Here is a 24,462-nt window from a genome sequence, read left to right on the forward strand (position 1 = left end):
CACACACACACACACACACACAAAGTACTCTTTTAACACCCTTACAATCGTTCCTTTACTAATTAAAGATACGTAAGAGATCAACAATTGCAATTAAACGAACGATCCGATACAAAATAATTGATAACTTCCAAAGTAACTTTCCTGACAGTAGTAACAAACACCACCAAAGGACCAATAACAATAGGAACATCATACCTACCATTCAGAAGACCAATATTCCTAAAACTAACCAGACGAAACAGCCCGGCATACTCTCTAGGAGATTTGAATGCTCGACACCCAACCCTTGAGCACCACAACAGAAATCCAGTTGGAGTAATTCTGCATAACCTAATCGAACAAGGCAGCATTATACACATTTATAACGGCGGGAAGCTCGGGAACTCGACATAATTCTGACCAACAGACACCACCATTTACACACGCACACACACACACATAAAAGCTGGACCCAGCAGCACCAGTGACCACCTACCCATAATAGCAACGTTCTCCACGTCGCCAATACAAAATTCCCTCGATACCAAGACACTCATTCAATAGAACAAACTGGGAAAATTTTAAAATACCCCTCAACACCGACGACACAATACAACTCCACAACAAAAACACAAACAAGATCAATATGGCCTTACAAACTTGGTATATAATAATCACAACAGCTATGAAAAACAACATCCAACCAGATTCACCAACATACACGAATTCATAAAAGCACATGGCTGGAACCCACAGACCACAGTATTTTATAGAAACCACAAAGAGGAATTAAAAGAAAGGTGAAAAATAAAGTACAATCAGAAATGAAATCAACTATCTAACAACATACAAGCAGACCACAAGGATCCAAAAGCCTTTTGAACCATATTTAAATATCTCAAGGGAACCAACTCAGTAGAAAACAGTTGCCTTAGAGACAACAATGGCAAAAAGATATCAGAACCGAAACTCAAACAACCCATATTTAGAACATTTTGAAGTTGCATATACTAAATCACGGAGGAGACCAAAACTTCTGCAGAGAAACAGAACACTTGGTGGAAACACACCTGAACCAAAACACAGACAAATGGCAACAATCCAGGACAATCAACCTCAACACGTTAGACAGCAACAACCCACTAATTATTCCATTAACCACACATGACATCAAAGAAACAATTACCAGCCTCAAGAATAAATCACCCGGAATAACTCAAATAAATAAAACCGTACTGCCAAACATACCTTAAACAATGATCAAACAGCTTGCAGATATCTACAATGAATCAATACCAGCCGGATTCTTCCCATCAAAATTTAAAATGGTCAAAATAAGAATCATTCCAAAACAAGGAAAGAACCCAATACAGGCAATAAACTACAGACCCATATCACTCCTCGAAACACCCGACAAAATCCTGGAAAAAAAATTATAAACCAGAGACTACGAAACTACCTAGAGCACGAAGATAAATACAACCAGAGACAACACGGCTTTAGGAAAAACCGAGGCACCAACACTACAATAGCTTTAATATACGAATCCATCGCAAATGCAGTCAACAACAGAAACCAGTGCAACATAATAGTTGTAGATGTCAGCAATTTAACATACGACCCAATATCACGCTTCTCCTTTGCAACTTCCTCGACAACAGACAAGCCAAACGCATCATCAACAACTACATTGGACAAAATTTCACCCTTGATAGTGGAGTACCCCAAGGAAGCAACATATCACCAACACTATACACCATATATACATCGGATATGCCCAACCCTGAAACTCAGAAAAATAGCATACACAGACGATGTAACCCAAATCATACAATACCCAAGGAAATCCAAACAAATGATCGCAATCAGAACAAGCAGAAAATCGAAACCATAAACAATTACGAAAGGAAATGGAAAATCAAAACAAACACGCAAAAAATGACGATAATACATATAGCAAAAACCAGACCCTACTCCATCATTGTCAACAATCAAAATATACCATATGCAGAAATTGGGAAATCCTTGGCCTCGAAATTACAAGAAACGGCATACGCCCACTTATGAAAGAAAAAAATCGCAATAACCAAGACCCAACTAACTAAACTAAGAAGATTCCTTAAACTGAACACCAGTAAATAGCTAAACTTTTATCAAACACTCGTCAAACCACATTTGGAATATCCCTCAATTCCACTCAACACTATAACAAAAACAAATAAACTCAAAATGTAGGCAGTCCAAAACGTAGCCCTCATAAGAGCAGCAAAACTCAGACCGCCATATACAAAAACTGCCAGCTATCTACCTGTACATACAGAACATAAACTAACCACAATCAACATCGGAAGGCACACTCAAGCATAAGCAATATGAGAAAAACTACAAGGCTTAGAGGACCCCATATTACAACAACTACATTAGCTTAGCTAAATTTAGCTTGTCTACCCTTGTCGGAGTGGACCTGCGGGAGTGCTGTCCTAACAGACATAACCCCGCCCTGCAAGGTGGATAGCCCACCTGCCATCCAATCTCCTCCTTTATTTCTAACTTCCTAATGTTACCTTCCTCATACACCATCTTCCATCTTCAGAGCAAATGGCTCTCTTCTCTTCATCTCATCATCATCATCAGACGGCTGGTAAGCAGAGGTCCTCCTGCTTTATACACCTCGGCTGGGATTCCATCAGGCCCCGAGGCTTTGTTATTTTTCATTTTTTTGATGGCAGTAGCTACCTCATCCAGGGATGGAGGATAGCTGAGGTGGGTCAGGTCTGAATGCTGAGAGACCCACTGGGTAGTCAGGACATCCACGTTGGTGTTTCGGTTGAGCAGCGAATGGTAGTGCTCTTTCCAGCAGTGAAGGATGCCTTCTACCTCTTTAATTAGGGAGTTACCGTCAGATTAGCGGAGGGGGCTCTGCCATGAGTGATTGGATCATAAAATGTTTTAGTGCGTTTGAAAAATTCGCACATCTTGTGTTGATGTACAAGTTTTTTGCGTTCAACATGCTTTATTTTTAATCCAATAGTTCTTTAGATTGTGAAGTGCGTGCTGGGCAGCGCTTTCTTCTTGAGATAGGTATCAGCATTGATCTGAGACTGAGGGTTGTTTTGCCAGTCAGTTAAAGAAGGACGTTAATCATCGACGAGTACATTGATTTCCAGGTAATTTTCATCGAAGCAGTCCTAGTGTGTTCTTTCGATCTTGCCGAGGGTTTCTCTGCAGGTTTTTGTCCTGAAAGTTTCGAGAATATCCCATTCAGCACTGGGATTTGCGTTTTTTGTTGTCTGGTTGTTTATCAGCCCATGTTAGAGCTACTCTCTGAAAGCATGTGCTATCGCTGGATCCTTCAGACGCTTGGTGTTAAAACTTCTTCTGGAGGCTTGTTGCCTTCACCGTTTTGGGGCGACATGAAGTAAGAGCTTGGCTCTGACGAGCCGATGATCAGTGTCACAGTGGTCTGCGCTACACATGGCTCAGGTGATGAGGACTTCTCGGCAATCTCTTTCTCTGACAATGGTGTAGTCAATGGGATGCCAATGTTTGGATCGTGGGTGTTGCCACGAACCCTTGAACTTATTGACCTGCCTAAACAAGGCATTGGTGATAGTGAGGTTGTGTGGAGCACACTTGCCTAGTCCATTTCTCCCTATGATGCCAAGCCAAATGTTAGCATCTCTTCCAAATGTGGCATTAAAGTCACCTAGGAGCACAACCTTATCTTTTCTGGGGATAGAGTTTCGGACTCTGTCAAGGTCGGCATAAAAGGCCTCCTTGATGTCATACTCTGCATCCAGTGTTGGAGCATATGCACTGACAAAGAAGGCATGACGTGAGTGCTACAGTGGGATTTGGAGAGTCATGAGGCGCTCATTGATCTCAACAGGCATTTCAGTTAGCCTATGTAAGATGCATTGGTGGAAAACAAAACCAACTCCATAAATGTTGTTTCTCTCAGCAGCAGGCTTATCCATCCAGAAAAAGGCATAGCCAGACCTAGTTTTGTGAGTCGACCTTCGTCTGGGAGCCGGGACTCACTAATGGCTGCTATGTCGATGTTATACCTAGTCAAATCTTTTGCCACACGGGCGGTTCTTCATTTGTGCCAGTATACAGAAGGGTCTTGACATTCCATGTAGTGACCAGAAGAAGTTGTTTAGTTTGTTTTTGTTTTGATCTGTGATTATGATTGTATTTTCAACAGCATATGGATGACCTTACCGGGTGCGGTTGCCCAGTCCAGTTGGTTCCTTAGGCAGGTTATGTTTAGGGCACCTTTTCTCGCCTCCTCCCCATGTGGGGTGAGCTGAGTGACTCCTCGGAAGGGCTGCTCATCTGCAGAGACAGGACCAGATTGCACTGCTGCCTAGATCCCAGTGCAGTTTTCAAACAGGGAGGTACTACCTCCTGGGAAGATGTTGGAAGCATAATGTGTTGTCTAATGGAAGACCCTGCTACCATATGGCATCACAAAAATTGCGACCAAGGCTCAGGTTTCCGATCTGACTTTCTGCTTCATTTACACACAATTGCAGGGTCTCAATTGTTTCTCTTACTATTTACAACACAACATACATACAGTATATTGTTTCTCACTATTGACTTTTGTATTTTATTAATATCCTTTATTATTATGAATATTATGAATATTATTATTATTTTTTTTTTTATTAATATTATTATTATTATTATTATTATTATTATTATTATATTATATAGTATTGTATTATATTTTATTAAATATTTTACCAGCACCTTTAGCATTAGAAAAGTGATCGTGGGCCCTTCGTGCCCGGTGGCAAGTCCGGTGGTTCAGTTTACCAAAGCGTGAAAGTTCGAACGCTCGTGCTTGGCTAGCGCGCAACCGCTGGGTGGCTGACAGCATACAGCGACATCGTTTTCCAGCGTAAATAAAATGGTTAATTAATGCTTTCCTTAAAAAAACATCGAAATGGGACCAGGTTTGTTCCACTCTACAAATTTGTTTGCGATTTTTCCACCAAGTTTGATGAAAAACGATTGTGCAGTTTCGGCTGCCCAGAACAGACACACACACAGACACATGGCTATTCCTATAGTATATGATATAATCATGGTCGTGGTTGTTATAATCATGGTCGTGGTTGTTATAATCATGGTCGTGGTTGGTATAATCATGGTCGTGGGTGTTATAATCATGGTCGTGGTTATTATAATCATAGTCGTGGTTGTTGTAATCATGGTCGTGGTTGTTATAATCATGGTCGTGGTTGTTATAATCATGGTCATGGTTGTTATAATCATGGTCATGGTTGTTATAATCATGGTCGTGGTTATTATAATCATGGTCGTGGTTGTTATAATCATAGTCGTGGTTGTTATAATCATGGTCGTGGTTGGTCGTAGTTACTATAATCATATAGTCGTGGGTGTTATAATCATGGTCGTGGTTGTTATGATCATGGTCGTGGTTGTTATAATCATGGTGGTTGTTATAATCATGGTCGTGGTTATTATAATCATAGTCGTGGTTGTTATAATCATGGTCGTGGTTGTTATAATCATGGTCATGGTTGTTATAATCATGGTCGTGGTTATTATAATCATAGTCGTGGTTGTTCTAATCATGGTCGTGGTTGATATAATCATAGTCGTGGTTTTTATAATCATGGTCGTGGTTGTTATAATCATAGTCGTGGTTGTTATAATCATGATCGTGGTTGTTATAATCATGGTCGTGGTTGTTACAATCATAGTTGTGGTTGTTATACTCATAGTCGTGGTTGTTATAATCATTGTCGTGGTTATGATCATAGTCGTGGCTGTTATAATCATGGTCGTGGTTATTATAATCATGGTCGTGGTTATGATCATAGTCGTGGTTGTTATAATCATGGTCATGGTTGTTATAATGATGGCCGTGGTTATTATAATCATGGTCGTGGTTGTTATAATCATGGTCGTGGTTATTATAATCATGGTCGTGGTTATGATCATACTCGTGGTTGTGGTAATCATGGTCATGGTTGTTATAATCATGGTCGTGGTTATTATAATCATGGTCGTGGTTGTTATAATCATAGTCGTGGTGGTTATAGTCATGGTCGTGGTTGGTCGTAGTTGTTATAATCATAGTCGTGGTTGTTATAGTCATGGTCGGTTGGTCGTAGTTGTTATAATCATAGTCGTGGTTGTTATAATCATGCTCGTGGTTGTTATAATCATGGTTGTGGTAGGTTGTAGTTGTCATAATCATAGTCGTGGGTGTTATAATCATGGTCGTCGGAGTTATAATCATGGTCATGGTTGTTATAATCATAGTCGTAGTTGTTATAATCATAGTCGTGGTTGTTATAATCATGCTCGTGGTTGTTATAATTATGGTCGTGATTGGCCGTAGTTGTTATAATCATGGTCGTGGTTGGTCGTAGTTGTTATAATCATGGTCGTGGTTGGTCGTAGTTGTTATAATCATGCTCGTGGTTGCTATAATCATGTTCGTGGTTGTTATAAGCATGGTCGTGATTGTTATAATCATTGTCGTGGTTATGATCATAGCCGTGGTTGTTATAATCATGGTCATGGTTGTTATAATCATAGTGGTGGTTGGTATAATAATAGTCGCGGTTGTTATAATCATTGTAGTGGTTATGATCATAGTCGTGGTTGTTATAATCATAGTCGTGGTTGTTATAATCCTAGTCGTGGCTGTTATAATCATGGTCGTGGTTATTATAATCATGGTCGTGGTTATGATCATAGTCGTGGTTGTTATAATCATGGTCATGGTTGTTATAATCATAGTCGTGGTTGTTATAATAATAGTCGTGGTTGTTATAATCATGGTCATGGTTGTTATAATCATGGTCGTGGTTATTAATATCATAGTCGTGGTTGTTATAATCATGGTCGTGGTTGTTATAATCATGGTCGTGGTTGTTATGATCATGGTCATGGTTGTTATAATCATGGTCGTGGTTGTTATAATCATGGTCATGGTTGTTATAATCATGGTCGTGGATATTATAATCATAGTCGTGGTTGTTATAATCATGGTCGTGGTTGTTATAATCATAGTCGTGGTTGTTATAATCATAGTCGTGGTTTTCATAATCATGTTGTTTAATCATAGTCGTGGTTGTTAAGTAATCATGGTCTTGGTAATCATGGTCGGTTGATATAATCATAGTCGTGGTTGTTATAATCATGGTCGTGTGTTATAATCATAGTCGGTTGTTATAATCATGTCGTGGTTGTTATAATCATGGTCGTGGTTGTTATAATCATGGTCGGTTGTTATGATCATATACAGATGGTCGTGGTTGTTATAATCATGGTCGTGGTTGTTATAATCATGGTCGTGGTTGTTATGATCATGGTCGTGGTTGTTATGATCATGGTCGTGGTTGTTATAATCATGGTCGTGGTTGTTATAATCATGGTAGTGATTGTTATAATAAGTGTTTCTTTCTTCTTTATGTTTTATCTCATTATTCTTACTCTTTTTACCTACATTTAACCGACAAATTTCTACATGTTATCATCCAAATAATTGTTCCGATTTTTGTTTTTCTTATCGCTGTCCTTCCTTTGTCTCCTTCTCTAGTAACCTTCTCTACTATCCTTCTATACCATTCTTATTCTGTCCTTCCACCTCTCGATTCTTACCTCCACCTCTCACTATCCCTCTCTCCCATCTCCTTTCCTCGCCTCTTAAGGATAATAATGCTTGAGTCTCTCTTCTTCTCCTTCTCTTCTCCCTTTCTATCTTCTCCATGCATTCCTGTTATTATCTTTTTCTCTCTCCTCCTTTTCCATGTACACTCAGCCACAGGAATAAGTATACTGTACACACTGTAGCTGTAAGGTCCGAAAATGGTCTGGTAACGTTGAAACTGCGCATGCAGACGCATGATGAATCTCAGCTCCCCCACCTATTACTCATCTTCCTTCCTTTACTAATCCAAACAACCTTAAAAAAAAAGTAGGCTAATAAAAAAAGTGGGAGGAGGAGGAGGAGGGAGCCGTATGATAACTGCAATCCTGGGCTGAGAGCGTACAGCGAATGAGGGTGCGCCAAGTCCGTAGACTTGCATCATTTTCCAGCTCAAATAAAATGGTTAATTAATGGCTTCCTAAAGAAACCATCGACATGGGACCAGGTTTGTTCCACTCTACGAATTTTTTGCAATTTTTCCACCAAGTTTGATGAAAAACGATTGTGCCGTTTAGGCTGCCCAGAACAGACAGACAGACAGACAGACAGAGGACAGACAGACAGACAGACAGACAGACACAAGGCTAGTCCTATAGTATATTAGATACTGTAAATATTCACCCAAATTTATAACACCAAATTATTCACTAAGTTATTCAATAATGATTCAGTGGTTATTCATGTTATACACGCTGAGTCTATAACACCCTTAAAGGTCGAGGTCAAGCTGATTAATCAAACACCTCGTCCGCTCAACCTCCATTCTCATGCTCAGAGTGAGAGTAGAGGCCAGAATCTTACCACTCACTCAGGGGTGAACACTTCACTTAAGTGTTCCAATAAAAGTGTATTCAAAACACTCCCCATGGAGAGAATTCACAATACATTCTCTCCCAAACTGAGTACCTGTGTATATAGACGCTTCAGCAATAAAAAAAAGCCAGAACAAGTGTTTATATCAACCCTGACACTTCACAGTTCCAGAACTAAGTTAAAACAATTGTGTGTGATAGAAAAAAAACGAGATCACATTTTTTTTATACATTATTATTTTTATTATTATTATTATTATTATTATTATTATTATTATTATTATTATTATTATTATTATTGTTATTATTATTATTATTATTATTATTATTATTATTAATATTATTATTATTATTATTATTATTATTATTATTATTATTATTATTATTATTATTATTATTATTATTATTATTATTATTATTATTATTATTATTATTATTATTATTATTATTATTATTATTATTATTATTATTATTATTATTATTATTATTATTATTATTATTATTATTATTATTTGTTTCCACCCGGGCCCTGATTTTGGTCATTGACCTGTGCCCTGGTGGGTTAATCCCATAAATAAATCTATGCCGGCCCTGTGCAGAGTTGTAACAAGAGACCCCCGGCAGTCATTTCTGACTGTCCCCGTCTCCAATGGTCCGTCGTCATTGGACTTTAGGGTTACAGGGATTTTGATGATGATGAAAAGTATGATGAGCTCGATAATGAGTGTGCGTGAGTTGATTTATGTGGTGAGGCAGGAACGCAGGCTGCAACCACATACCTTGGTTCTCCCTTTTCCTGACCCAGTGGTGCGAGTGTTGCAATGACTGGGGAGAGGGAGAGTTGCAATGGCCTGCTGATAACCCAGTTTGTTGGGTTTTGCCTTTGTAGTCTGTCCATCATGCATTGCCTTCGCCCGCCGGATAGTCATTGGGTTACCTTGTCGGTGACCTCTTCCGCCTATACCACCGTTGGGGCCTTGTTGGAGCTGTGTAAGCATGTCTGCCTGATGTGGGGCTCCGCCGCAGATTTATCGTTCGGGGCTTGTTGTTGTTGTTGAGATTGTCGGACCGTAGTCCGACACGGGCCTTTGCCTATAGGCGGCCCGTTTGGTGGTTCCGGCTGGAGCTCCAGGAGCAGCCAGACCGGATTGGGATTGGAGGTGGTCCCACCTGCAGATTGGAAGGATACTGCAGGTTGCAAGTGTGAGCGGACCCCCGATCAGTGGACGCTTACCACCAACCCCCACTCTTGGACGTGGTCAGTTTCGGAGTGGCGCGACCCCCGAACTGGGGTCAGCACTTGCTGGGAGAGGATACTTTCTAAGCTATCTGGGTGGTGGGTGTCGTGTGATGACCCGGAGTAGGTGGTGAATGTGGTCTGTATGGGCCTTTCGGGTTAGAGTGGCCGCTAGTGTTGCGTGTGTTTCTTGGGAGATTTGAGTTCTGTTTCGGAGGCTTTGTGTGACTTCGCAGTCGAGGAGATAGTGTTCAAGTGGGTTGGCTGCTGGCTCCTGACAGTAGGTGCATTCCATGACGTCATTTCCGATCATCTGCCAGGTGCACTTGTACCCTAGTCGTAGTCGATGAAGGCTGACTTGGGTTTGTCTTGGAGTTTTCTTGTCAGCGAAAGGTGGTTCCCCTTTTGTGGCCGCCAGGTACCATTTGGCTGATTGGGAACCAGCGTTGAATGCGTGAAGGAAGCTCTTTTTGATGTGGAGCTTGCTAGAACTTGGATGTGTACGCTACTAGAACGTGTAGCTGCCTTGGCTGCTTCGTCTGCCACGTCGTTTCCTCCGATCCCCACATGACTGGGAATCCAGTGTAAGACGACTGGGCGGTTTTGGCTTTGGAGTTCCTGTAGCTGTGCGAGGATCGAGGTAGTGATGTGGACGTTGTCTCTTGGTTGACTGTGTTGCAGCGCCTGCATGGCCGATTTCGAGTCCGTGTGAATTATGATGGACTTGTTATGTTGTGTTGCAGCGTGTTGTAGGGCCTTTGAGATTGCTACCAGCTCTGTTTGTAGGGTGGAGCAGTCATTGGAAAGTCTCCATCGGAGGGTCTGACCTTGGGTGTAGAAGGCCGCTCTGGATCTATGATGTTTTGGGTCCACCGACCCGTCTGTGAAGTATGATGCTGCATCAGCCGGTGTCTCGGTGGCTATGGCTTCGAGAGTTATTTTTTTGAGGTCCTCCTTCTGGAGGTTGGCTTTACTATCGCCTAGGTCGGTAATTTTGAATGTGGCTGGTGGAGGGCTCCATGGTGGAGGAACAACGTAACCATTGTCTCGTGTGTCTTGGTTGTTCTTGACGAGTGTTTCTGCTTGCAGGTGTCGGATGACCTCGCTTGCCTCGTGCGACCAGGTGGCCCCTCGCACTCTGTGGTCGAGGTGGAGGGAGGCACTGATTCGAATTTTGGCAACTGTGGGCTTATCTGATCTACAGATTTTGGCGAGGAGACCGGCTGTCACCTGCTTGACTCGTACTGCCAGGGGTGGTAGTTCGGTTTCCATTTGCAAATTGCAAATTCTGGTCCACATGGGTGCTCCGAGCATGGTCCTGAGAGCATTATTTTGGATTACTTCTAGCTTGGCTATTTGGTCTTCTCTCAGTCCAATGAGTGCTGGAGCACTGTAATCTACCAGCGATCTGATGGCGGCCGTGTAGTAGGCTTTGAGCACATGAAGGTTTGCCCCTGCGGTTGTGCTGGTGAGCGACCTCATTATATTGTGTCTGCTCTTCGTCCTGTGCCTGAGATACTCGAGTTGCGGCTTGAAGGTGAGTTTCTGGTCAAACCAGATTCCAAGACACTGGTGGGTGTTGGTCCAGACTACCGGCGTGTTTTGTATGGAGAGCGTCTTGTCTGGTGTGTCTGTGCAGATGGCCATCGCTTTCGACTTGGCTGGATTTATCTTGAGTCCAAGTCTGTTGCACTCTTCTTCTATAAGTTGGAGTGCGTGTTGGCTAGTCTGTTTGATCCTCTTACTATAAGCTGTAAGTCGTCTGCATAGCATAGGAGCTTGGCTGTTTGTCTGAAAGGAAGTTTGACTAGATTTTTCATCAGGGCATTGAACAGCATTGGACTGAGGATGCCTCCTTGTGGGGTTCCGTTTTCATGGACCCTGTAGCTTGAGGTTGCTCCCTGAAAGCGTACTCGTGCTTCTCTCTGTGTGAGGTAGTTCTGGATCCACCCCAGCAACCTTCCTTTGACGCCTTTTTCAGCGAGCGTCGTTATAATGGCCAGTGGATTTGCTAGTTCGAAGGCCTTCTCCAGGTCGAGGAAGACCACCAGAGCTGGTTTGTAGTCCACTGTGCTGAGTATCTCGGCGATGTTGTTGCCTGTGCCGGTGTTCTCGGTGTAAGCAAAGATGTGAGGGTGTGGGCTGCCTACTTTCCACTTGAGTCGGTTGAGAGCCATTCTTTCTCCCGTCTTCGCTATGCAGCTGAGAAGGGAGATGGGCCTCGGTTTGTCTGGTTCTCTGGGCTTCGGAATGGGCTGTATATCTGCCTTCTTCCATTCCGGTGGGAGTCTTTGTGCTGTCCACGAAGCATTGATGGCTTGTAGCAGAGCCTCGTGTCCGGCTGTACCGGCATGAGAAAGCATGGAGTAGGTTATCCTGTCGGCCCCTGGTGCTGTGTCCTTGCTTCGTTTTAGCGACTTCTGGAGTTCTTGCTGGTTGAAAGGTCTGTCAGTGTCATCTTCACTGTTGCAGGCCTCTTCGATCATCTGGAGTCTGACCTGTCGCAGACGCCGTTGTGTCTCCTCCGCCTGTCTCGGGAGGTTTTTCGTTGCTGCTCGGTCAGAGAACAGTTTTGCAAGTCTCTCGGCTTCCTCTTCTGGGTTGGGATGGGTTGGTGGTGGTGGTGTTGCCTTCCCAGATGCCCTTCGGATCTGGGCCCACATCTTGCCAAGGGAGGTGTGCTCGTTCAGTTCGGAGCACCACTTGAGCCAGCTTACGTTTTTTATTTCTTCCTTCTCTTCCCTGGTATCCTTAACTATGACTTGCAGGAGATGTCTGTTTGTTTCCGTGGGATGTCTCCTGTAGTTTCTTCGGGCCATGTTCACTCTGTGGTTGAGTTCTTTCACCCTGGGACAGTAGTACCAGTAATCATTGTACTGTCTTGATGTGGGTTTTGTTTTTGGGATAGCCTCTTCTGCCGCTTGGTGAAACGCCTCGACCAATTGTTGGTGGAGGGTTGTCTCGTCCACGGGTGCTGCGCCGGCCGGTTGTGATTTTTCGCGCCACTTAGCCAGGTGTTTCTTAAACAGTCCCCAGTCTGCCTTTTGGGTATTGTATCTCCATCTTGGGGGGTAAGGGGGAGTGGAGTGGGGAGTTTGTTCACCTTCAGCGTTGTTAGGGTGGCGAAGTGGTCACTGGTCAGCGTGGGGTGTAGCTGCCAGGAGGCCGAAGGCTGTAGTGCACTGGAGACGAAGGTTAGATCTAGCCTTCCTCCCCTAGTGTGGGTGGGCTCTCCGGTGTTCAGGAGGCAGATCTCGGGTGTACCTTGAAAGGTGGTGTATAGGTGTAGGCCGTCTTCATTTGTGGGGCTTACCGAGCTTAGGAAGGGATGATGTGCGTTAAAATCCCCTCCTATGAGTGTGGCGTGGTCAGCGGCCGAAGCAAATAATTAAGTCACCTCTAGTGAGCCCCTTGGGTTCTTGTAGATGTTGTGAACAGTTAATTCCCGTTCTTGGAGGGTTACTGTGACGGCCTGTGTCTCGATGTTTTCCCCACATGGAAATTGCTGCGTGACCTCGGAGGAGGGTATGCTTGACTTGACCAGGATCATACATCCTCTTGTTGACGCCTGCGTGAAATGCCTCCTGTATGTCTTGTAACCACTGAATTTGAAACAGTGGTGTTCTTGTAGAAGTGTTTCTTGTAGCAGTATGATGTCAAGCTTGTCCTTGGCTGCTGCTTCTTGTAGGAGGTGTTTCTTGTTTTTGATGCCCTGAGCATTCCATGTTAGGATGTTCAGGGTGCTGATGTTTTCCACCACTGTTTCATCGGGGACTTCTGGTGGTCCTCGATGGAGATGTCCAAGTTCGATTCCAACTGGATCAGGTTCATATCTTCGTGTTCTGTGGTTTTTGCCTTCTGGGCCGTGGTTCGGTTCAGGGGAGTTGAAACGACCAATTTCTTTCTGGGAGCTGTCGGTATCTTGGGTTCTCTGGTGGCCTTCTTCGGTGTAGAGTGTACCTCGGCTGTCACTCGTGTGAGGACCGGCGTGGCTTCCTCCACTGAGGTGGCTGGAGCTGTGGCGACTTGCCCGAGGACGCTCCCCATGAGTATTTGGAGCTGTGTGGGTTGGATCTTGTGGCCCAGTAGTCCGGCTAGGCCCTCCGCGAAGGTTGTCAGTACCTTGGCTAGGTCTGATACGTGTATCATTCCTTCTGGTGCCTTGGTGTGTGCTTCTTTTGTCTTTTTCGTGGTTGTCGTTGTCTGCTGCTTGGGTGGCTGAGGTGTGGCCGTAGTGAGGCCAGGAAACTGGGCTGCACTTTGGGTGTTGACCGGCTGAGGAGGTTGGCTTTGTTGTCTTGGCCTTTGGGTTCCCCACACGAAGTTACCTGGTGGGGCTGGTGTGCAGGCGGTGGGAGCCGGTCTTGCAGCTGGCCGGTTTGCCTGGACCCTCCTTGTCCTCTCGGAGCATCCAGGGTTCCAGGCGTGGTGTTTGCCCCCGCAGTTGGCACACTTGGGGGGAATTTTTTCTCCACTTTTCAGCTTGGTGAGGCAGGAGTGTGTGCCGTGCTTCTGTGCGCAGACTGCGCAGATTTCCTTGTACGTGCACCTTGTCTGATGGTGCCCGTATTTCTGGCATCTGAAGCACCGCAGGGGCTCTGGGACGAAGGGCCTCACTTCGTAGACCCCCCAGGTTTTGAGGTCTATGGTGCTGGGGGGTGAACCGTAGTGCGTTATGAGCACTTATTTTGTGGTGGCTGTCTTGTCGGACAGGGGAGAGCATCTTTCGGCTTTTAAGATCTTCGGGTGGTTCTCCAGGGGTTCGAGAGGTAGTTCCTTTGGGTACCGGAGGACTACCGACTTCATCAGTTTCTGGGCGGGGTCTAGCTTGGTTGATGCAACGGTGGTGGTGTTTTGCAGGTAAGTGTCGAGGGTGGTGGCGGAGTCCTTGTCTTTGGGGTGAATAATCATCTCCCCCTTTAGGTTGGGCCGCACTGAGAACTTGGCCAGTGGGTTTTGCTTTTCTATCTCTGTGATGGCGGCATATGTGGTTTTGGTGTCCGTTTTCGTGATCCGGAATTTTGGCAGTGTCGTTGGAGGTGAGCTGGTGGTGGTGATGGGTGCCTTTTGGGCTGCTTGACGGCATTCGTTTCCCGAAGAAGCACGTCGGCGTTTTTTATTTTCTACCTTCGTCCAGTTGTCGTCCTCAGTGGCGGTAGCAGTGGTGGTGGAGTTGTTGGAGGTGGTGGCAGTGTTCCTGCTTTTCAGGGCTTCATTGAAGGCGCGTAACTGGTCCGCTTTCTCTGTGCGGAGCCTGTCGTAGTTCGGGTCGTCAGGTTGGCGGTTCAGGCGGGGGTCGCGGTTAGGAGGGCGTACGCGCTCCATAACCGTTTTTTTTTTTTTTTTTTAAATCCTACCTATTCCGGTTGAGTAAGTAGCAGAGGAATTTCAGCACTCCCCACTGGCTGGTGGTCGTAGAGTGGTTCCTGAGCTTCTCTCCCGGAGCCCCGTTGGGGAAGCCTACTTCCTAGTGTATGTGACTGCTCACTTATAGACGTGAGCTAAGTGTGCCTATTTGGGAAGGATAAGGATTGCTACCCTCTTTCCAGGTGGACCCGCACGATCACGGTTTTCCTGGAAAGACTCGGCTGGGATGGGTTTTGCTCCAACCCCCTTTCGTGTTCACAATCTCCTGGGAGGGAGGTGAACAGTTACAGGGGGGACCGCAGGACGAATACACATCGCTCCTGAACTAAGAAGACCTCTCAACAAAACCTCCTGCAGGACCCGAAACTGTGAAGACCGCCCTCTCTCTTGTGCCATTGTTTGGCCATCTTCCCGGACCGGACCACCCGCGACTGATATCGTCAACAACAACTCACGAGCGTTTCCGGTTTATCGAGCATTAGCTTGCCCTCCCCACTGGTGGTGTGAGTGACCCACACTCCAGCTGGAGAGCAGTTATAGCGCGATATTCCCGGCGTGGTTTGAGCTCTTTTCCTTCTACTACTATTTTTCCTTTTCCGTTCGGGGCTTACATCCGTACCTTTATACCTTCCAAGGTTAATCCACAAGGCAGCGGGGTAGTGGTTGGTAGAGGTCAGGGCGTGTCCACATGCCAGTGGGCCAATGTGCCGTCCCTCTGGGGCCCACTACTGCTCCGAGATCCTCCACTGGTCTAGTACGGGCCCAGGAGGCACCTATTTACCGTGTGTTACCACAAGGAGGCACAGCAGGAGTCTTGATGGTGAAGAGGCTGTGTATTGGCAGAGGAGGAGCACTTATGCAAGTTGCTTCCTAGTTCGCCACGAGGGCTAGTCAGCTGCAGTAGCTGAAAGCAGAAGGAGGCAAGCAGTGCTTGTGTGTTGGTCACACAATATATATATATATATATATATATATATATATATATATATATATATATATATATATATATATATATATATATATATATATATATATATATATATATGCAAGTAAATCACTGTAGGTGCGCGTGATCTAAGTATATGCTGATAATCACAAGGAAAGAAGAGAACACGAAGTTCCCAAGCACTTTCGTGTAATTCACATATTCAGGGGTGAGTACAGACTAAGGGTGAGATCAGGTCCACAATGATCAGGTATTAGGTAATGACCCTATTAATCTTTAAGTAGCACCGCAATGGTCGGTAGTCAGGTCAGAGGGTAAGGTGACCCACTTCTCACCTGGTTACAAATCTTCTTAATTACAAAATTGTCCAGTTTGTACATGCTATTACTCAAATTCATGTTGAATGCTTCGGCATGTTTAATGGGACTAGATTCTATGATGTTCCTACTATCATTTGAATTACATGGTAATATTGAGGAGGCATTATCCCAGTCAATGCAATGCTTGTTATCCCTCAAATGAGCAAACAGAGCATTGGAGTCCTGACCTGTCCTAACACTATATTTATGTTGTTTAAATCTAGTTACAAGATCTTTACCTGTCTGGCCTAAGAAAAACATATTACATTCCTTGCAAGGAACTTTATAAATGCAACCAATTGTGTTTTTGGGGGAGTTCTTGATTAACATTTGTTTAACAGTGCATGAGTTTTTAAATGCCACATTGACGTTCCAAGTTTTTAGCTGTAAAGGAATTTGAGAGAAATTTTTGTGAAATGGTAATATTAAGATATTCTTATGGTCATGGGTGGGCTTGGGATCAGTTCTATAAAAAGATTTCTTAGTAATGTTCAGGCATTTGTCTATGAAAGATCTAGGGTATTTAAGGTTTGTGCCAATATAATAGATATATTTATATTCCTCATCAATGAATTCCGGGCTGCAAATTCTCAAAGCACGTAAAAACATTGTTGAAAATACTGACTGTTTGACTCTATTATGGTGGGCAGAATAATAATGAATGTATGAACACACATTAGTAGGTTTTCAATAAATACTGAACTTAAAAGTGTTACCTATTCTGTGTATCAGACAGTCTAGGAATGGCAATTTACAGTCTTGCTCTAATTCCACAGTGAATTTGATCGAAGGGGCTAAGTTGTTAAGTTGTGGCAGGAAAGCTTTTAGGTCCTCATTACATGTTTCTGGCCAGTTTTCAGTCTATGAAAATATTGCCATGCATATGACTCGCTATTCCGTGATGACTCGTCCATAGTTTCGTAAAATCACCATGTTGTTACTGTAAGGGAAGTCTTACATGCAAACCTCTGCCGAGATCACAAGGAACTATAGACGCTGCCCTCACGATTCCTCAACGGTTTTGAAAACCGTCATTTAAGAAACAAACATTCGATTGATATAGTTGAACTTAAACGTCCTGCAGCCAAAGAGTGCATTGATGTGAGTGATGTGAAGAGAAAGCCTATGCAACAAAAGATAACTAAATTTATGAAGTATAGGGCTAGCATATAGCATTAGTTAGTACAAATATCACCTGATGCGGGAAATCCCGGGATCCCGGGAAATATCCTGGTTTGTCCCAGAATCCCGGGATGCTAAGAAACCCCCAAAACAAGAAACCCTAGTAGGGTCATTACCTAATACCTGACCATTGTGGACTTGATCTCACCCTCCTTTGTATATATATATATATATATATATATATATATATATATATATATATATATATATATATATATATATATATATATATATATATATATATATATATATATATATACATATACATATACATATACATATACTTCATTTTTAGTCCATTTAACACGCGGACTTTGAACATATAATCAACGACCTCACCAGCAAGCAATCGAACCCTCGACCTACTGGGTGGGACTAGGGAACGCTTACCGGCTAGCCCACAAGGACACTAAAAGCAGTTCTAGACTCTTGTTATATTTCACACAAAGCCTGTTCATCGAGCTGATGGCGCCGTGAACCTCATTGGGAAACTGCCCGTGCCTCGTATGTGGTGTCAGTAGCATTTTACCGAATCCAGCTGGTATGAAACGCGAGGTACATATATATACTTCATTTTTAGTCCATGTAACACGCGGACTTTGAACATATAATCAACGACCTCACCAGCAAGGAATCGAACCCTCGACCTACTGGGTGGGACTAGGGAACGCTTACTGACCAACCCGTGTAGTATATGGACAGAAATGAAGTATATATAGCAACATGTTTCACACCAACAATTGTTAAAATACTCGCGAACGTTCAATGGGGTTACTGCGCCAACCATCGATGATGAAAAGAGTTTTGTGTGAAAATATAACACAGCGCCAGGGACTGCTTTTAGTGTCGCCCATCGATTTGATCGATAGCGTTCCTAGTCACCCAGTAAGGTCGAGAGTTGAATCTGGCCTAGTGAATCGTTGATTATATGTTCAAAAACCGCGTCATTTATATGGACTAAAAATGAAATATATATATATATATATATATATATATATATATATATATATATATATATATATATATATATATATATATATATATATATATATATATATATATATATATATATATATATATATATATATATATATATATATATATATATATATATATATATATATATATATTAGTTCTTGAATTGATAAGTGGCAGGGCTGAAATAAACACTTTGTTGGTTTTGCTTTTTTGTAGAAAGATATAGTTTCACAGGTACTGAGTGCAGTTGATAATATATTGTATCTTCTCTACTAAGGGAAGTGTCTTAGTGCACTTACAGGAGAACACTTAAGTGAGGTGTTTACTGGGTAACAAGTGATATGAGTCTCTCACCCAGGAGAGAGAGTGGACAGGCAGGCCTGAGAGGAAACGCGTCAGATGTGTTGTTGGTGACATGCCCTAACCCCAGCCTGACCTAGCTCGCTCCGAGAAGGGAATGTCACCTCAGCAATTCATAACATCAACACAGTTGAATAATTTGGTGAATAACTACTGAGTCATTGTTGAATAACTTAGTGAATAATTTGGTATTATACATTTGGGTAAATATTTATATAATACAAATGGTGCTGTTATACTTGCACCTTAGCGCTAACATAATGCTGTCACACTAGACGCATTACACCACCCTGTGTACACCACACACACATACACACACACTCTCTCACCACGCTATACCACCGGCCACTAGGCAAAAAATATGATCTAATAACAAGCTATTTAATGCATTTCTTATTAAACATATAAACATTCAAAAAATTCTTACTTTTATATATTTGTTTTAATATTTTTAACTCTCATTCCATAGTAGTTAACTTTTGCGAGTTTCCTATAACCAAATACAGTCCTGCCACACTGCACAAAACCTGACGAGCCCCTGTAAACGCATTAGTAACGGGGACTGCACATGCAACCCAGAATTATCATGAAGTGGAATTTTGGGAGGCTGGCCTCAGTGGACGGCCACCTACCCGCGAATGTGGAATCTCTTTACCAAATCATATATTTTCTGTTTCTATGCAATGCTTGGATACGGTTTTTTAGGAATGATTTGAAATTTGGAATGGTTTTGTAAGAAGTCGTATGTATATTTTTTGTATGTGATCTTAATTTTGATCAAGGGTGGACTATGAGCTCCCCCTGAGAGTCCATATTGGCCCACCATTTTTAATAGAGCGAATCTCTTGTTTTATGACCTCCCCGTGTTTTTAAAACAAAAAGTTTAAATTCGGTCTGGTTTTGAAATTAAAGTATTAAAAAAAGAGTCCGGGAAACGCTAGGTACCCGAAATAGGATAAAATAAGGAAATTTTTATAATTTTCTTTTATCAATATAGTTGACAAAACCACGAGGTAGAAGAGCCTGAAGAAGTTTAGCAAAAACAGCTTGAAAACATTTCGAATACCAGGGATGGTTACCACCCATCAGTCTTCAAGATGTGACTTTATTGATTGAAAGACGTTTATATAAAATCTTTATTTCATGTTTGGTCTTTACGAAAATTTAGTAATACTTCTCAATTCTTGATATAACTAAATTAGTAAATTTGAGAAACTTTCTTCTATAAACGACAAGTCGTTCCCATGCCTATCATTGATTGGCTGGAGGTGAAATATGTTTAGTTATTTCCATTATCTTTAATCTTTCGTGGAAAATGTAAACACTAGAACATACTTGTACATTAGTAATTCAACACAGTCAACATACCACCAGTCACTGAGTGATATCAACGTCTGTGGAAGGAATTTTGTGTTTGTCACTCTTCTTCGTCCGTGATATGTTCATATGATATAAATATATTTCTGTTTCAACACTGTAAGAAGAGACAATACTGGTTACTTATATTCCTTATAATTACAGAAATCATTCTGGAAATATTGTGAAGATAGTTATAAAGATCTGTTAGAGGTAATCAAAGAAGAGGACTCAGAAAACTTCTATCGGGGAAAGACCTTAGGCATGGTGAACCACCACCTGCAGGACGCTGCTGGCCGGACATTCCTCCACTGGGCGGCGGAGCTCGGCTACATTAATGTGGTGGGTTCCCTCTTGGATATGTTTGAACTATACCCACATGCGGTGACTTGGGATGGTGAGACTCCTGCTGATCTGGCACGACGAAGAGGTCATCAAAATGTACTGCATAGGATCCAAAATCATCGGCCTCCACAGGTTAGTGATATAAAAATAGTTTTAGTTCAGTAGTTAAATAACAAAATAACGTGCGTACAGCCATCATCAATCATCATCATCATCAGCATCATCATTATCGTCATCATCATCACTACCACCGCCTATGGGCATTTTCCCAACCTTGTATGAGTTAGAAGTGGTTACCTGGCACCAGCTCTTTATAGCGCTTGAGGACTTGCAGCCTCTCTCTACAGGATCTTATCTCTGAGTTAATTTCTTGCAAATTATTCTTGGTTTACCCCTAACTCTCCTTCTCTTCATTCAAGTCGGAGCATCTCTTGAAATAGTTGGTTTCCTTGACTCTATCCACATGATCGCACCATGCCCTCAACAATACTCTCATTACCAAGCAGCCACCAGGAACCTGCTGCTCCTTAGGTCGAGCCACTTACTCGATAAAAATAAACACAACATTCATCTTTTATTTACCATAAATTCATCGGCCAAAGTGATGCTCCAGCCTTTTAACGATGACCACCACTCCAGTTACTAGAATAATCTTTTTTCAAGTTAATGATAAAAAAAATTTATTCAATGTATTTTCTTCAACGGGGAATAAACCACCTGGACATAGGTCATCGACCCGCAACGGGGCCTGGGGGGGCGAAAAATAAGTTAGAAAATAGAGGAGAAAAGACTATATTAATCTTCAACACGAAGATGCCGGAAAACCAGCTTTTAGAAGTGAAACAGATTGTAAGAGGGTGGAAACACAGAAGAAGGCAGAGCATTCCACAGTTTAGCTGAGTTAGGACATAAGGATGTACTATAACGGGTTATTCTAGTGTGACCGACATCCACAAAGAAACGATAGGCACCGCGGGCAAAACGAGTGTTACGACCCCACTGCCTTGCCGGCGGTACACAGGATGCTAAAATCTCCAAACATTGCCCGTTAAAGAACCTGTAAAAAAGAGAGAGAGTGAAACAATGTTGCGGCGAAGAAGAGAAAGGTAAGAGAGATTATTGACTAAAGGATGAGAGTTAATAAGTCGAAATGCCTTTGATTCCACCCTCTCTAACAGTTGGACTGAAGAAGAACCACCGCAAATATGAGTAAAGTTGCTACGGCATCTGTACAACATTCCCAGCTTTCGGGAGGCAGCTTTTGCACTGTTGTGGATGTGTGGATTCCATGATATATCATAGGGAACATGTGTGTGGTAAACATACTGTGGACTTATACCCTGCCAGAGTGCTGTCTGGATCTACTAACCACCTTGTATTAATTTTCACCCATGTACTAATTTTATTATTTTGATGATTGGTAACTGTTTGTTTGTGGCAACGACCATATACGTTTAGTACCCTTCACTAGTGCGTTTACAGGGGCTAGTCATGTAACATTCCAGAAGTCATTACATTGAGATATTTGATTTAACATTGTTTTACTTTGATTCCATAGTATGTTACTTTTGCGAGATTTCTTCTGTCGAATGCAAACAAACACAGCGCTCCTACATTGCACAAAACCTGACGAGCCCCTGTAAACGCACTAGTGAAGGGGACTGTACAGTACAAGTGTTTAGTAATAACTTTGTTTTAATAATTTTATATAAAAACGCTTGCATATTTTCCCTTCCTATTATTTATACAGTGTTGAGTGTTGTCATATCAACTGTGTTAATGATATCAAATATTCAATTAAACCATCTAAGGAAATAGTGACCTACAGTGAATTTTAATAGCTATAAGAGTTGAAAATGCAAACAGATTGGCTTTTGTTACGTAATTGGTCATGAGTATTACAAGGTATTACAATTAAATAAATTCCCTCAAAAAGTTCTAAACACAAACTGGTAAAGAAAACTTTTAACATTTTAAGATTAACTAAACTAAGACTAAGAGCAAAGAAACTTCGACTTTCGCCTTATCCATTGCCCATTTTCTGTAACAATATTCATAAAATTGTGATGTGCACATGAAAAGACCATTGCCAAAATGTGGTCACTGGATCATGTGTGGAGTCCTTTCAGGTCTGTTGTGTGACAGGATTACTTATACAAGTACAGTATCATCAATAAAACATATGCGTGTTACCCAACTTCAAGGGTAATTACCTGTACATGGTCACCAGTAAAACAGCTATATCTTCATAGGTTCTGCTTTTACAACAGGATCAGAGTAACATTTGTCTTACACAGGTTCAAGGGTCACCAGAAGAACTGTACAACCAACTGCTGTCTCGCATAACCCAAGGTGACGACTACGTTCAGGGGTGTCATCTGTTGTGTTCAGGAGCGCCTTTAGAGTCTCCGAGTGGCTCATCCACCCAGCCCCTCCCTTTGGCTATTACTAGTAACCGGCGCGAAATGGTAAGCCTCCTGCTGGTAGCTGGGGCGCCGCTCACCACCACCTGTAACGGTTTCAACCTGCTGACGCTCGCCTGGTTCTCACCCGACGTTACTCCTCCTGTTCAGGTCATCATTACAAGGGTAAGTGAGCAACAGACAGTACACTAGTGTTCAAGTCACTACCAATACAGTAATTGGGCACCAAACACCATAAAGGAATTATACTCGTAATTTTTGTGTCCAGTCCATTATAATAATAGTAAATGAAACAGTGCACTATTTGATTACTACGAGGGAGACACCATCAGGTTGTGCTGAGTAATATATAATACATAAAACTATGTTTTAGTCTTACTATATGGTGCTGACTTATAACCATGGTATTCTAGTATAGCAAAATCTAATAACTACATTTAATACTGTGACTTGGTAAGTAACCTATATAGCTCCTGTCACGGCTATGGTGAAATATCATACTTCAGCGAGCTCTTCCCTGTATCTTCATATATCAAAATATCACGGGCTGGCTCTGAGGCTCACCGAAAAAAAATACTCTTTTTACACATAGGATTATACTTGAAGCGTCATCGATTTTAATCTCTGAAATGTTGGGAGATATTCTTCCTGTCTGCTTCCCAAATTTGGATGGTACTACTGATAGTGATGCTATTTTTATTACTACTAATATTGTACTGATACTGGTATTACTGAAAATGTTATTGCTTCCAATATCCCTCCTGACACTACTGCTAACGCTGCTACTTCTTGTATTACAACTGACATTACTATTGGTATTACTGATGATACTACTACAGTATATATAGGATTAATATTGTTACAACCCCTGGTACTACTATATATATATATAAAACAAAGAAGTCTGTCTGTTTGTGTGTGCGTGTTCGCACGAGAATCTCGGAAACTACTTTACCGATCTATAGTGATGATGGATGGTGTTATATGTAGTGATGATGGATGGTGCCAGAGCATTAAAGGAATGTAAGGAAGAATTTATTATGCACTTAGCAAATTTTTTTAACATGTAATTAAAAACGGGTGCAGTACCAGATTCCTGGAGGAAAACGAATGTGATCTAGATTTTCAAGAAGGGAGATAGATTGCTGGAAGCAATAATTTCAAACTCTATCTGAAACCACCTCGAGAAGCACAAGTTGATCAATGAATCCCAACATGGCTTCAGAAGTGGGCGTTCATGTCTGAAAAATCTATTAACATTCTTTTCAACTGTTCCGAATCAGTGGATAACAGATACGATTATGATGTGGTATACCTCGACTTTAGCAAAGCCTTCAGCAGAGTCCCCACGAAAGACTAATACAAAAAGTGGAGGCTCATGGAATTAGAGGAGATATTCTGTAATGGATTTGGGCA

At 42.3% G+C, this 24,462-nt stretch overlaps 1 protein-coding gene across 1 annotated transcript in view; it reads left to right on the forward strand.

Annotated features, from left to right (window-relative positions):
* Window positions 1–23,211, forward strand: part of LOC121875195 (ankyrin-3-like) — a gene marked incomplete at its 3' end in the record, with an annotated part of 64,776 nt that extends 41,565 nt beyond the window's left edge. Inside the window, 2 exon segments of the mRNA XM_042379644.1 lie at window positions 20,444–20,755; window positions 22,921–23,211. Of these exon segments, the coding sequence (XP_042235578.1) occupies window positions 20,444–20,755; window positions 22,921–23,211 (603 nt within the window).
* Between the last annotated feature and the right edge of the window lie 1,251 nt (window positions 23,212–24,462).

Source organism: Homarus americanus, unplaced genomic scaffold (genome assembly GCF_018991925.1).
Source record: "Homarus americanus isolate GMGI-L3 unplaced genomic scaffold, GMGI_Hamer_2.0 scaffold36970, whole genome shotgun sequence".
In the NCBI taxonomy this organism is placed as follows: Eukaryota; Metazoa; Arthropoda; class Malacostraca; order Decapoda; family Nephropidae; genus Homarus; species Homarus americanus.